Source organism: Symsagittifera roscoffensis, chromosome 1, assembly GCF_963678635.1.
Source record: "Symsagittifera roscoffensis chromosome 1, txSymRosc1.1, whole genome shotgun sequence".
NCBI classification, from domain to species: Eukaryota; Metazoa; Xenacoelomorpha; order Acoela; family Convolutidae; genus Symsagittifera; species Symsagittifera roscoffensis.
The window spans coordinates 40,961,057-40,976,956 of NC_087062.1; the positions used below are offsets into that span (position 1 = coordinate 40,961,057).

Consider the following 15,900-nt stretch of genomic DNA (forward strand, 5'->3'; position numbering starts at 1 on the left):
ACTGGATCTTTTCAGCAATTCCGAGATCAAGAGTTTTATTATCGGTAACTAAACTTTTTCCCGTAACCAACTTTTCTTACAAATCTGCAAGAAATTGAACTTGCTTTGTTATTGAACCTTAACTACTTCCACGGGCCTTCCCACTTGGTCTAGAAGTGAGACGGTTGCCTTCACAGCGTATGGTCTGAGGTTTGAGTCCCGTATGTATGAATAAAGTTTTTTCTGGGGAAATTTGAATTATCGTGGCTGTTGATGTCGGCTTATATTTGGTCAGCTTAGTTGCTAAATCATAGATTTTTCTTGTTCTGTAGATAATTTTGATTGCAGTTGCAAGTGATGATGATTTATTCCTGTAATTTGTTAATTTACTAGCCCTGACCTTTTTTTTATACTTTTTTCGCCTAAAAGCTTTATTCGGCCTAAATAGTTCCTTTCGGCTTTTGTTTCCTTGGTTCAGTCATTTTATTTTGTGTTGTTTGAATAGCAAAAATTGATAATTATTTTTGGAAAAATAATAATTCATGTCGGTTGTGATTAAACTTCAAGTTTTAAAACTTAATTTCTCAAATTTTGTATGATTATTTTCTAGGTTTTTTCTTTCATTTGTCGGCTTAGTGACCGCTCTGTAACTGGCGGTTTTAGGACGATTCGTAACTATATATGTGACTACTAGGTTATTTTAATTGGCGGTTTTTAGGATGAGGCAGTATTTAGGATGAGGTTGTTGGGATGAGGGCCAGTGGCGGTATTTGGGATGTTCTGTTAATCTCTAAATTTTGACCTCAAAGTTCTGTTAATCTCTATAATCTGTCTTAATTAAGTTGCATTATCAGCATACAAGATTACCAATTCAAACTGTTCTGGACTTAATCTTGAATTTCCTATCTCCGAATTCATTAAACTTTGGATTACCATTCGGATTAGAATAAGAATATTGCTGGAAATATTTTAATCTCGCACTAATTTGAAGATATTGCGATGAAGTCTAATTGAAATGAAATTTACCTAGAAGTGAGACGGTTGCCTTCACAGCGTATGGTCTGAGGTTTGAGTCCCGTATGTATGAATAAAGTTTTTTCTGGGGAAATTTGAATTATCGTGGCTGTTGATGTCGGCTTATATTTGGTCAGCTTAGTTGCTAAATCATAGATTTTTCTTGTTCTGTAGATAATTTTGATTGCAGTTGCAAGTGATGATGATTTATTCCTGTAATTTGTTAATTTACTAGCCCTGACCTTTTTTTTATACTTTTTTCGCCTAAAAGCTTTATTCGGCCTAAATAGTTCCTTTCGGCTTTTGTTTCCTTGGTTCAGTCATTTTATTTTGTGTTGTTTGAATAGCAAAAATTGATAATTATTTTTGGAAAAATAATAATTCATGTCGGTTGTGATTAAACTTCAAGTTTTAAAACTTAATTTCTCAAATTTTGTATGATTATTTTCTAGGTTTTTTTTTTTTCATTTGTCGGCTTAGTGACCGCTCTGTAACTGGCGGTTTTAGGACGATTCGTAACTATATATGTGACTACTAGGTTATTTCAATTGGCGGTTTTTAGGATGAGGCAGTATTTAGGATGAGGTTGTTGGGATGAGGGCCAGTGGCGGTATTTGGGATGTTCTGTTAATCTCTAAATTTTGACCTCAAAGTTCTGTTAATCTCTATAATCTGTCTTAATTAAGTTGCATTATCAGCATACAAGATTACCAATTCAAACTGTTCTGGACTTAATCTTGAATTTCCTATCTCCGAATTCATTAAATTTTGGATTACCATTCGGATTAGAATAAGAATATTGCTGGAAATATTTTAATCTCGCACTAATTTGAAGATATTGCGATGAAGTCTAATTGAAATGAAATTTACCTAGAAGTGAGACGGTTGCCTTCACAGCGTATGGTCTGAGGTTTGAGTCCCGTATGTATGAATAAAGTTTTTTCTGGGGAAATTTGAATTATCGTGGCTGTTGATGTCGGCTTATATTTGGTCAGCTTAGTTGCTAAATCATAGATTTTTCTTGTTCTGTAGATAATTTTGATTGCAGTTGCAAGTGATGATGATTTATTCCTGTAATTTGTTAATTTACTAGCCCTGACCTTTTTTTAATACTTTTTTCGCCTAAAAGCTTTATTCGGCCTAAATAGTTCCTTTCGGCTTTTGTTTCCTTGGTTCAGTCATTTTATTTTGTGTTGTTTGAATAGCAAAAATTGATAATTATTTTTGGAAAAATAATAATTCATGTCGGTTGTGATTAAACTTCAAGTTTTAAAACTTAATTTCTCAAATTTTGTATGATTATTTTCTAGGTTTTTTTTTTCATTTGTCGGCTTAGTGACCGCTCTGTAAATAGCAAACGCTCATTTAATGCTGGTAGTTGTGTTTCTCGATAGTTTTTCTTCATCTTGATTTGTCCGTCTCATTTTCGATTTACTAGCCGACGATGATACAGCTGGGCTTAAAACATTAAGAGTTTAAACGGTGCACTGAATAGGCGCGCAATTTGGTGTCTGCTGGTCATTGGAATCCAGAGACAAGTCTTGAGATATTTTCCAAATTCTAGGCAGATTCCGCTTACAAATTTTCCGTGCAAAGTTACGATTCCGTGCAAAGTTACGATTAACGTAAGCTTTGCCTGTTAATTTGTTTTGTCGTGGATTCCGCAACGAGCGAATATAGCTTGTTGTTCCGGAAATTCGCATATGTAAGCGAGTTCCGCAATTTGTAAGCGGATTCCGCAAATGTAAGCGCATTCCGCAAATATAAGTGGATGCCGTAGTTTTGTTTATTATACTGAACTAAACCAGATCTTTCGTGAACAATTAAGCAATATAGCTAGAATTAAAATTGAGCAAATTCGGAACCTAAAAGCAAGGATTTAACCATTTCAGTTGAAAGCAATAACAAATTTTTAATCATTGTTTGACAAAAATTGTGGATTACCCCGGTAGTGTTTTGAATAGATTTCCGGGCAATCTGTTTTGAAGATAATGAATTAGGAAAAACGTCGCTTTAAAACCGAATAAGCAAAATCATTATTTAGGATTAGCGGGTTTTTAGTGTGACCTTGTACTATGTATGTTTTTTATGTGTCTATAACCACTGGCGGTTTTAGGACGATTCGTAACTATATATGTGACTACTAGGTTATTTCAATTGGCGGTTTTTAGGATGAGGCAGTATTTAAGATGAGGTTGTTGGGATGAGGGCCAGTGGCGGTATTTGGGATGTTCTGTTAATCTCTAAATTTTGACCTCAAAGTTCTGTTAATCTCTATAATCTGTCTTAATTAAGTTGCATTATCAGCATACAAGATTACCAATTCAAACTGTTCTGGACTTAATCTTGAATTTCCTATCTCCGAATTCATTAAACTTTGGATTACCATTCGGATTAGAATAAGAATATTGCTGGAAATATTTTAATCTCGCACTAATTTGAAGATATTGCGATGAAGTCTAATTGAAATGAAATTTACCTATAAACTATGAATTAGCTTACTTCATTTTTTTTTCATTCATTGAGTGTCTGAGATAGGAAAGGTGCTCACTTTTTCAGTAATTCAGAATTAGCTGGTGACTTCAAACTGTTGGCATTAATTGTGAACTGCTGATAGTCAATTGTTGGACATCTGGCTGGTGACCCACAAATAATAGATTTAATTCAAAAATGTGATTTCAAGACAAGTATATATGCTACTGGAATGTGCAAACAAAATGCGGATTCTGCTTACAATGTGCAGATGCCCCTTACAGTTACGGATTCGGCCAGTGTAGTTTTACTTAACACTTAAAATTACTTATTTTTCGTGTTCCTCATAATTTATTGGATTTTTTGGAGCAATTTTGAGCGATACAGTGTTTCAGCTATTTGATGGTGGACTCCAAAACAGCCAAGAAGATCAGAGAAAGATAACAATGTCACGACATATCTGTTTTCGACCTGTTGCGGAATCCGCATAGATTTCACAAAATACAGTTTAGCCTTGTAATGTTAACGCTCCTATGTTTTTTGGTGCGGCATATAAGTCCAGCCCTTTCAGTCACGATTCGTATTCCAGAAGATTATTCAGCAAGCTGTCCCAGTCTGAGTTTTTAATTTTCTAATTTATGAGCTAAGATTAGATAAGTTGATAGGCCGTCTAGAAAATTATCGATTTCTTAAGGAATCCCGTTTACTACATTTAGCAAAATTCCAAGATCCGCACTTGGTCACCATGATGTGTATAAGTAAAGCAACTCAAATATAATTGGTTTTACAATATTTCAAGTTTTAAATCCCTATTCCATACATTAGCCTCATGTTCAAAAATGTAAAAAACTGCCCGCTATTTTCAGTGTCGAATGAGCTCGTAAAATATTGATATCAGTTAGTTCTGCCACTAAGGGCGCGTGGTTGTTCTCAAGACCATCCTGATACAGACACTCATTGATCAAAGTCGAACTTATGATTACCAATTGGTTCATCTGGCTTCTTTGGCAATTCAGAATATGCGCCGTTACCAGTTTTGAGTCTCTCTCAGGTGTAAAAAGTGCAATGACGACGCATTTAATTGGTTGCAAATTCGCCACGCGGAAGAATATCGATGATTAAATGCTCCCACTCAATTTATACGGCGTAGTCTTGGGAGGGACGAAACTATCCTATGTCCTCTGACAGCGGGTGTCCTCTAAGTGTGTCTGGGTCAGGCAGCTGGAGAGTCCAATCCCCCTCCCCCTCACCCGCCCCCTCGTCCCCGAGATCCTTCAGTGGGACAAACACCACACCACCTTCGCCTCACCACCACACCCCTCGTCAAAACCAGCAACAACATTACAATCCACGTGCAACGCCCAGTCGAGGGGGACCGGGCGCGGACTTCTTTCAAGAGGCATTTGCTGCTACCCCTTCAGGTGTTTCTCCGCCCCATCACCCCCATTCGCAGCTGACTGGGAGAACCACTAGGAGCCTGGAAGAGAATCACAACTCAGAGTCCAGTAAGTTCAATGTCAAAATAAATCAATCTAACCACTTCGTCTCTATATCTGAGTTTCATGTGCTTGAATTTTTGAGTGTTTTGATTTTGACCAGATACTCTAAAAACAAGGAAATTTCTCTTATGACCTTGAACTGTCAATTTATAGGCAACACGTCAATGTTATATTTAATGCATAAATCAACAGTTGTTTTTGTATCCAAAAGGTGCATAACATGTTCGGATGTTCAATTCTCAAAAACAGAAAAACTTGTTTCAACCTTTTGTGCGAATGATAAGCTGAAGTTTTTAGCATCACTTGGACATGGGAATGTGTGGCGGGATGTTGCGGGCGATTGTGGCGGAGGACCAGGTGTGGCTATGGGGTCCATTGGAATGGGACTGAAAGGGGAGAGATCTCCTCTTCCGAGGGTCGACGTAGAGATGTATGAAGACACCGACTTAGCAGACATGCAAGATAAGCATACGAGCAGTAGCAGACTGTCGAGTCTTGACTCAGCCCCCGATTTATCATCTCAATCACAGCCATCTGGCCATCTACATACTCAATCGTTCTTCAATAGCAGCCCAATTTGCTCCAGCGGAGGACCCCCGACATCCCCATCAACTCTTGGGGCTGCAAGGTCGTCTTTTCAAAGTGGGGCAAGTAGTAGCAGGGGTGGATCCGCTTTTGATTTGGCTAGTGCGATGTCATCATGCACTGAGCAACACTCCAATAGTTAGTCATGACTTATTTCTTCAGTTTTTGTAACAACTTCGTTTTTAATTATTTGTTAAGCTCATTTGAAGCGAATGTAAGTAGTTGGAAAATGTCTAATGGAAAAGTCGTCCATGGAAACAGGGAGAGTTTTCTTGACTTTCGTGTAAATTTTATGAGTTGTATTTTTTCACAGGCGGCGGTCCTATGGGAGGTCTGTTCTCTGATGATGAGTGGACTGCTCCTAGCCAGGATCTGCAAAGAAGACTGATTGAGCAGATGCAACTCCTTTTCAGTGACGAGAACCTAGTTAAAGATGCGTTTCTGCGCAAACATGTGCTCAAGAACAAGGACGGATTCGTAAACCTCAAACTCATCACTAGTTTTAAGCGTATCAAGACACTCACAAAGGACTGGCGAACTCTGGCTTACAGGTAGATAATACGCATATATGGTTGGTATGGCACTGGAGCATTATATTAGGGATTTTTGCCAAAAAAAATGGTGCAATTGCGGCTATCTAACACCAGGTCCTAAATGTTCCAGTCAACAGCTGTTACAAAACTTCAACTGCTCTAGGAAAAGATTGTAAACCTTGTTCATTGGAACACCATAAATTTGGTATCCGAGATTGCTCTGCGTTTTTAGGGGCTTACTATGACAATTTAATGATATGCACAATTGGCTCCATCAACTCATTCTCAAAATTCATGTCAAAGGGAAGATTGTCTAAATAGCATTAGCCTTGGCCACGTTTTCGCTGTCATATTAAATTATTTGCTATTTATAGCATCCAGAATCTTCGACCCGACTCGTTTTTGATGAACCGAGAGCGGACCAAGGTTAAACGGACTCATCCGTTGCCAGACTTCGAGGGCGGTCGTAGTAATAGGACAGTGGTTGTATTCAACCTGCCCCCACCTCCTTCGATGGTCAGCAGCATAGCCTCAGTGGGTCAGTTGTTCGCATCGTGTGGAGAGATGGCCAGCATCCGGATATTGCGTCCCGACAAGCCTCTGCCCAGCGAAATCAGGCGCCACATACAGGTAATTGAATCTCTTCGAGTTCAGTTCAGATCACATGATTCAGATATTTCATTTTGAAAAGCTCATCGTTATCAAATCGGAACAAAGTTTTTTTCCAAGTTTGATCAGGAACAACTTGTCCAACAAAATCACTGAATCATTTCGGCCAACAATCGGCATATCTGTCCGTCAGATATATGTTGAGAATGTCTGCGATTTGACTTATCCTTCTACTTACACACGTTTTTCATTTTTGTGTTTAACTTTTAGTCAACAAAAAAGCAGTGAGGGTAATTTTATGTCCTAAACTATCTGAAATTATGATTTATCTGATAAGTTTTCGAGAAAAAAGTCCGTTGTTTCCTCTTTTTCATAGATGATTACATTGCCTGTATGTTGAATTTTCAAATGAATGTTCATGGTTTCCAAGTGTAATAGAGAAGAGATTGACCGTGGCTAGTCAGCAAAATTTAAGTTTTTGAAAAATAATTTTAAGTTATTCAGTTTTTTTTTAAATTAGATGTTTTTTTTTCTGCTTAATGAAGTCGCCTTAAGTCGGAAAAACCTGACTTCAGCCATTATAAAAAAAGTAAACTCTGTTTTTTTTTCTACTATTTCTTTCATTTAGTCTTGCGAGGTCGCCTATCAAGAAGACACATGCACTGCCGTGATTGAATTCGAAAATGGGGACAGTGTACACCGTGCAGTGGAGCAACAACAGCTGATCAACCAGGCACTTAGAGAGACCATGACGCCGGCACATCCTCAGAACCAACAAGTCTCTCCATCCGCCCAGGTTCCACCAGGACCAATCGCAGAATTGCTGGTACAAGAACTGGATCAAACAAGGAAAACATCTAGTCATGCTTCCTCCCAATCAGCAGGTGTGAAGAAAAGGGTGGTAACTGAGGATTATTCCGAAATGTTAATTAGTAATAATCTAGACACGAGTAAGTTATTTGCTAGTTTGGACAACCCAATCATGGGCAAAATTAAAATTGAATTGCTAACGTTGAATTTGATATTCGTGGTAAATTATTGATACTCGTCCTTAGTTGTTCTATTGTGTTAAATTAACTACTTACTTTCTGTCAAATTTTTTAACTAGACTTTATGCAATTTGATTAAGAAATCCATTATCTGTTTACTGTGATTTAGGGGGCAATGGGTCGAAGAGACGCAAGAGAATTGAGGAAAAACGACAACTATTTATCAACTCCAGGTCAGCCGCCATCACCGAATCTCTAGCTGGGGGCTACACGCCTCCACAGCGACATTCGCATGCACAAGGCAATCGAATAATTGGTGGGACAGGGGCTTCTATCAAACTAGACGCGAGGAGCTGCATCAGCAGGAGCTACACCTCAACTCCAGCGCCCGGTTCCAATGTGGTAACTGCTTTGACGGATCCTTTCTCAAAAAGTGCTGCAAATTCACGTTGTGTGTCGCCGAGTGCATTTGGGTTCTCTTCCATCCAACAGCCTCCATCTTCACCTTCAACTGCCACTTTCTGCAAAGTGGTCGGAGGTTTTGGTCAATTGTCCCTTCCTCAGGATCGCTCGGGTGCCCTGAGTCGCGGGGGCAGCAGCGAGTCTTTATCAGGATCCGAATACAGCGCCCACAGCCGAGGCAGGACACCTTTCGCTCCGGGCTCTGATCGGATGTTGCGGGCACCGTCAGGTCATTTCTTTTCAGCTAGTGGAACTCGTCATAATACAAATACAACAGCATGGAGGGCAGCGGAGGGAGAGAGGGAACGAGGAAGGTTGCAACAGAGTGGCAGTCATTCTTCTCATTTTCTTAGTCCACCTGGAAGTTCTTTCCAGAGCATATCTTGCTCCAGGTGAGAAAAAAAATGATTTTACTGGAAATAATTTTTTCGGGTCTACGCTTTTTTTCTGTGGTTCAAGAGAGAAGTTGCTTCGATTGTATTTAACCAAGGAATGTACCTCCAAAATTTTACATGTAATTATAGATATATTGAGTTTTAAAAAAAAAAGTTAGTCACAAAAAATTATAGATGAAACATAGTCTGTAAATCAGATGGGTAAAAAGAGAGTTGTTGCCTGGCAATTGTAACACTTCTTACGTCATGTGTGTGCAGTCCCTCAGAAGGAGGCAGTAACGACCACCTGTCAGGTTGCTCCCGAAGTCAGACCTCATTCAACGTCGTACCTACCCAACACCAACCCCACCAACAGACTAACCATCCACACAACCCCCTTTCCCCTGGTGGGGGAAGGTGGCTCAGCCCTCACGAGGAGAAAGACAGTCGACAGAGCATGGCTTTACATTTGACCCCTGCAACACACCAACAGCATGGACAGAGGAACAGTGGAAGGGGGAAGTTCGAGTACCCAATACATCACTGGAACGAAATGGCCAAGCTAGAAGGTGATTGATTGTATTATTAATTTGGTTTATTTACGAACCAGCGCATCCTGGAACTTCGTTAAGCAAGTGGGGATAAATCATGAATACTGCCCGTAGAATAATAAACTCTCTCCATGTGTTATGTCGTAAATCGACAGTTTTGGTCATACGATGCCTATCAAGTTTTTCTTTCTATCCTAAGTTCTTTCAAAAATAGCCTCCTGGTAAAAAATTTTGTCAATGTATTACTTTTATGTTGTGAGAAATAAATGCGAATTAAGATAAAGAGAGTTAGTAGTGTTTCAGCTCCTTCTGCAATCAGCGAAAGACGTTACAGTGACATCCCAGTCCACCGAACAACCAGTGGGGAACAGGAGGCTATTATGAGACCCCTGCATCACCACCAGAGCCACTCCGGGGATCCCCTCAGGGGACAGACCGCGGAAGCCATGGCACCCAGTCTGATACCCTGGAAGAGAACATCCTTCAGTCTAGATCAGCAATGTCTCTCATCTGTGGGCGTATCAGGATCCCTGGGAATGGGAAGCAGTGATTCACAGCTTCTTCTTAGTTCACATCATTCGCAGTCGACATCGCCCTCTCCCTCATTTGCGTTTCTAGATGAGGGTAATAGTGATAACATGGGCGGTATGGATCCCTTCGTGCGTCTACCGTCGTTGCACTCACATCCCTACTCGTGTGTTCCCTTCCCCTTCATGTCACATCTCCTAAGCCACGGTCAGCACTCCAAGAGTTTTAATTGTAAAAAAAGCTTCAAAAGTTTGCATAGGAATTTTTAAGAATCGATAAATTGAGTGAAGACTTATAAAGGTCGTAATGATTTTTTTGCCGGAATCTTCGTTAAAGTTTGTTGAGGGTCAAATTTACTTTTTCGCGGTTTGACTTTTGATTTCTTTTTAAGTTAAGTTCAGTTCAGTTGAAAGGAAGGCAAACTCCATTAGCGAACATAAAAGTGTTAAGGTCACTAAAAACGTAATTGACTTCTAGTTTCGAAAGAGGGGTGTAATTTTAAGATTTCCCAGCGAAATATAAAAATTTTACTGATTGATCCAGAACTTATTGTCTCAAATTGGGTTAATTTTTTATCAAAAAAGTGCCTTCACTAATTTTTTAGAAATTCAAAGAGCTTTAAGGGCATCTAGTTCTTTTTGAAATTCGAAAGTTGATGTTTGAAATTATTTCAGAAAACATTCAGTATTTTTTGTTCTCTTGCGTTCATTGACTCTTTTTCAAAGGTCTGTTTCCTATGTTTTTAATGTTCTGTTCATTTCCTTAGTTTAAGGGAAGGCTCTATCGAAAACGAAAAATCGACCAGCAAAAATGTAATTGTTATGCTTTATCGAACAGCAAAAATGAAAATGTAATAAAAAAAATGTGATTGACTTCTAACTTGAAATGTGGATTTTAATTTTCACAGCCGAATAAAAATTTATCTATTGATCGAGTTTTCTCAAATTAACTTATTTGTATCAAAAAAATGTCATTCATGAATTGTTCTCGAAATTCAAATAGCCTTGTTTAACCACATGCCTGGGACCATTTTTCAAATCGGACCTTAAAAGCAAAAAGTTTTATAAGAAACAAGGATAATAAGCTGCTTAGAACTTTCCGACCATTATGATTTAACTGAAGAGTTTCTAAATTGAAGAAAAATTTCAGAAAACAAAAACAACTCAGAAGACTCATTTTTAATGAAAACTATTGTAGGTAGTAGAACGCAGAATAAGATATAACTGGGTGTCATCAAAATGGAGCTCAGTTTCATCAAGTTTTGGTCTGAAATGTATTTTTAAAAAAGTTTGGCCATTTGACGACATTGTGAAAACTTTTTCGAATTTTTTAAGATAGGATATTTCAGTTTGTCTTCAATTTGGAAAAACTTTGAAAAAAAGTATTTGAGTTTTTTATTTTGTCTTTAAAGTTGTTTTTAAGAGTCAATGAACGTAGTGAAGGATCTTATATAGGTCTTGATGGTTTTTTTTCTTCAGGAAATTCGATAAAGTTAGTAAACGCTCAAATTTGATTTTTCGTGGTTTGACTTGGGGTTTTCTTTTAAGCATAGATCATTTGCTATGTTAAAAAGAAAAACAAAATCCAGTATCGAACAGCAAAAGCTTTAAGGTCACGAAAAGCGTGATTGACTTCTAGTTCGAAAGTGGATTTTGTTTTTCAGATTTCTCGGGGAATAGAAAACTTTTTATTGATCCAGTTTTCTAAAATTGGGTTACTTTTATCAAAGAAGTGTCAATTATACATTGCTCTTTAAATTCATATAGCTTTATTGTGATCTGTTTTCAAGTTCGAAAATTGAATTTTTTTGCTTTTCAAAAAATAAGTCGGGTTTTTTTTTGGTTTCCTTGCGTTCGTTTATTGAATCTTTTCCAACTACCTGTTGGCTATGTTAGTTAAATTATATACAGAAGCTAAGCGAAATAAGAAAATCGATCAGTAGAACTAGCTCCTAAATATCTTTTGGGTTTTGCTGCATTTTTTCAATAAATTTTCACTAACTGTCAAAACTTTTAGCTTCGCTGATTTTTCACTTTAAATTGTGTTTTCATGAGTTTTTCAGATTCCTGTTGAACAATAGCGAAGCTAGTATTGTAATTGAACATTAATTAAGTTCAGCTCCGCAGTTTGCGACGAAGAGTTTAAAAAAGTTTTCGGTCTCCTAAAGCTCATTGACATTTTCCAGAACGTCTGTTAGCTGCTTTCATTCAAGCTTGCTGCGAAGCAACTTGATTCAAAATATATTAGTGTTTTGGGATAGCTTGAAAATCAATTTGGTATTGCTAAAAAGTCTACCAATTATCTGAAATGTTTTTTGAACATCCTAGACCAGCCACTGCTTGGACTGATTTGATTTCTTATGTTTCTGAGATATCGAAAAGGCCTAGATGTTTTTCAACATTATATATTCTGATTTTTTTCTTTCTGAACCGCAAATGGTGTGTGGCTCTGCTTCGTTTCTGTTTTGATGATTAGCGAGGGTAAAGGGTCAATTTTGCATTATCTGCCATTTCAATGTGAGTATTGAAAGGGATCGTTTCTGTGCAACCTGTTTCCTAGTTAATTTGAAAAATTTTCCTAGAAAACGTGGGATCGGGTGCTGATTTGGAGGCAAATAGACATCCGCAGCCGCCTCAGACAATATCTTTATCTACACAGTGTAACGACGCCTACTCTAAGCAGGGTGTTGCTCCAAACTTATCAGGCGGAGAGGGGCACTCACCCACCCCAACTAACAGTAATGTACTGCCACACCCTTCTCACTCCCAGCGCCACCTGTCACTGGGAGGTCCCACTCCAAGTGTGAGCATAGAAGCCTCAGGCACTGCTTTGGACACTTTCGGAATGGGTTCCCTGGACTTGGGAGGTGCAAGTGCGATGGTCACTCAAAATATCAACACAACAACAGCCAACATACTAGATACACAACTGCAGCCACCATATACACAACAGCAGCAATATACACAGCATCAGCAAAATACACGTTGGGGAACCGAGGTTACTAGAGAAGAAAAAGGTTGGGATAAGTTGAACTGACCTAACTCAAACTTGCTTGGACAGGTGAACATACAATGAATGGTGTTTTCTCGAGTATGTATCGAAGCTTGAGCCGAATCTCGAAAAACCGATGATTGATGAAACTTAAATACTTCTAATGAGTTACTTCTTAGCAATATTTTAAATTATTTGCTACGATACTCGCGAGCACAGTCACTCATAACGATGGCGAACTAAAGTAACGAAGCTAGTCGTGTTTTTATGATGTAAGTGTTGTTGTTTATCATTCTGGATGTAAGCTTTGTAAACCATTCTACATAAAATCTTAGCCATTACTTACTTGTTTTCAAGTAGCCATCCGTGTTTTGTGTCTCATCTCTATTTTTTTCTGTCAGACGTGCAATATAGCTGCTGTGCAATTATGCTGCTAATTTAGATAGATAACTTTTTCATGGTTAGCTTGTTAATTGTTGTAACTCCCCGAGAAAGCAAGGCTATGAAGTATGGAATTTTTCATTTAATAAGTTTATAGGGATGCTTGTCACAATTTAAGGGTTAAAACATACTAACTTGGATGATAAGGTATTACTTGATTCTAATTGTTGGGAGGTTAACTGGAAAGAGCTGGAGAAAAAAGTAATTCATGTAAAAGCAAAAAAAGTTAGCGCACTATTGATCATGAAATGATTCACGCTAACATTAAATGACTCACCAATGAAAATTTTTGACAAATTCTAAACTCGGTAAGTGTTACAACAATTAAAAAAAAATGACTTAGTTAATTCTTCGTACTTTTAGTTAATTTTTCTCATCTAAAAAAGAGAAAGAGAGAGGTTCTTCTTCATGTGTGTTCCATGTTTAGCCAGATGTGTCTTACCCCATCGCAATTCAATCATCCGCATCTTCACTGAAATGCACTACATCAAGTGCTTTCTTGCTCTATTTCTCTCCGTGCTTTTTGTTCACTTAATTTCACACTCACTCAAAGTGCTATATTTATAATTTATTCGAATTTAAATGTCTATTTCCTGTTCAATTAGTATGCCAATTGTTGTTACCTTCCTAATTCAAATATTTCAATGTATTCGTTGTTGTTCAAGTTATTCTAATTGTAGCGCTTGATATGAACGAAAAAAAAATGATGCAATGAAGAGAGAGGATTTGAATTTGAGAGTCAATGAACGTAGTGAAGACACTTATGTAGGTCATGTTGATTTTCCCCTCTGTTTTCAGGAAAAAGACAGGTTGTTCACGCTCAAACTTTATATTTCGGGATTTGACCTCTGATTTTATTGTTCCGTCCATTGAAAATGGGGAGGAATTTTGTATTCGAGTGTTTTAGTTTTTTTTCTTTTTGTTTTCCACGCAAAATCAGGTACCACAAACAATCATCGGATTGGGTAAGGTGATATATCATATTGAAGCCCTTTCAGTCGTGATTCGAACAAAATTTTAAAATTTCCCAAAAATTTTTTTCGTGTCGAGAAAAAAAAGCGGTTGGAAATTTTTTGATTTTTGGTCTAATTTCGAACTATTATGGCGTGAGCGTGTAGGGTTACAATCTGAATTATGCCTAATTTCCAAATATCTAAACCTTAGTTTTCTAAAGACTATCTATGGTCGGAACATTCTGTGCTACATATTAGGAAAAGTGGATTATTTGAATTTTTGTTTAAAAAATGGATATAAATTTTAAGATTTCTTTGCGGAATGCTATGTTTTCCTAGTGATTCATTGGTCTCAAATTAGGTTGTTTTTATGGAAATTGTGTCCATCATAACAAACTCAGGAAATTCAAAGAGTTAAACGAGATAGATTTGAGAGTCGATGGACGTAGTGAAACCTCTTATATAGTCGTGATTTTTGGTTTTTAGGAAAATTCGTTAAAACTTGTTTACGCTCAATTTTGATTTTTTTAAGTTCACCTCATTTCTTTGCTAAAATGAAGGCAATTTCAACTGTTGAACAGCAAAAATGTGAAGATCACAAAAAACGTGCCTCGACTTCTTATTTCGAAAACGTCACCTTTCGATCCAGTTTTCTCACCTTTTACCTTTTGATCCGGCATAAATTTTTCCAATTGAAAATTCTAGTGTTGCAGTTTTTTCGAAAAGAAGTCAGTATCTTTTTTCTGTTTACTTGCGTTCATTGGCTTTTTTTCAACTGTATATTGGCTGTATTGAATTTTTTAGTCTAATTTTGAGTCCAGCGAGGAAAGCGAGCCGTTATGTCTTAAAATGGGAAAACAGGATTATATTTTAGCGGTGAATTTCATTTTTCTTCCAACTTAATACAACGCTTCCTCTTTAACTGTTTTGTTTTTAATTTGGCCTTAATTTCAACTTTCTGTACAATTTTTTTTAAAAACAAGTCGATGAACATAATGAAGACTATATAGTCCTGATAAGTTTTTTTTTTCAGGAAACATCGTTGAAGTTTATTCGCGCTTAGTTTTTTTGCGGATTGACGTTTGATTTTTCCAACATTTGGTTCATTTCTGCTATTAAAAGAACCGTAAACTCGACTATTCAACCGCAAAAATCATAAAGTCACGAAAAACGTGATTAACTTCTTATCTCGATAATGGAATAAAAATAAAAGTATCAGAATAACCTGCAAAAAAAATGATTTTTAATCCAGTTTTCTCAAATTGGGTTTTTGTTTTTATAAAAATGGGTCAAACATAAATTGTTCTGGAAGCTCAAGCAGCGTTAAGGCCATTTAAAATATCAACTTTAATTTCTAATTTTGAAATTTTTTCAAAAAATAGTATTATTTTTCTGATAACTTGCGTTCATTGATTCTTGAAACTCTGTTTGCCATGGATTTCAGTTTAGTTTTGAGTCGAGCGAGCAAATCGAGCAATTTTGACTTATAATAGGTAAAAGGCTTGTATTTAAGCGATGATATCCTGCTTTACTACTGGAAAACTGATTTTTTGAAACTTACGACAGCCTTCCTTTTTTAAATTGATTTTCTTTAATAAAGCATAAATTTCAAATTTTCTGTGCAAGTAATTTTGGCGAGTGATTTAGTAGCACGTAATTATCCACTTAATTAGGCGCCTGGTATCTAATATCAGATGATAGCTGCGGTCAGAGTCACGTAGTCGGCTAAATCTTTTTAAAAATTCGATGAACATAATAAAGATTCTGATATATAGTCCTGATGGTTTTTCGCTTTTCTTTGAAAAAAATTCGTTGAAGTTAATTCAAAATTATTATTTTTTGGGAATTGAATTTATTTATTTTTTTTTTCAATTTAGTACACTTCCTTTGTTAATTGGGAGGTAAACTCAACTATCGAAG

The 15,900-nt window shown here is 37.1% G+C and overlaps 2 protein-coding genes across 2 annotated transcripts in view; one reads left to right on the forward strand and one right to left on the reverse strand.

Moving 5' to 3' along the window:
- The window catches only part of LOC134844386 (cytoplasmic dynein 2 heavy chain 1-like), a 495,494-nt gene extending 482,379 nt beyond the window's left edge, over positions 1-13,115 (reverse strand). The window contains exon 1 of the mRNA XM_063861048.1: positions 13,108-13,115. The gene's annotated coding sequence lies outside the window, so the exon portion shown is untranslated. The remainder of the gene's footprint in view (positions 1-13,107) is intronic.
- On the forward strand, positions 4,311-13,123 carry LOC134844396 (uncharacterized). Its single transcript, XM_063861058.1, has 9 exons — positions 4,311-4,970; positions 5,262-5,687; positions 5,863-6,100; positions 6,457-6,712; positions 7,320-7,575; positions 7,850-8,534; positions 8,796-9,085; positions 9,371-9,802; positions 12,177-13,123. The coding sequence occupies exons 1-9, from the start codon at positions 4,640-4,642 to the stop codon at positions 12,629-12,631; spliced, it is 3,369 nt and encodes a 1,122-aa protein (XP_063717128.1). The 5' UTR covers positions 4,311-4,639; the 3' UTR covers positions 12,632-13,123.
- The last annotated feature ends 2,777 nt before the right edge of the window (positions 13,124-15,900 follow it).

Bases quoted from the DNA above. Each gene is read 5' to 3' on its own strand.
- LOC134844396 (XM_063861058.1), top strand. From the start codon at position 4,640: ATGTCCTCTGACAGCGGGTGTCCTCTAAGTGTGTCTGGGTCAGGCAGC. The intron at 4,971-5,261 runs GTAAGTTCAATG...TGAAGTTTTTAG, and splicing joins GAATCACAACTCAGAGTCCA to CATCACTTGGACATGGGAAT. The intron at 9,086-9,370 runs GTGATTGATTGT...GTAGTGTTTCAG, and splicing joins CGAAATGGCCAAGCTAGAAG to CTCCTTCTGCAATCAGCGAA.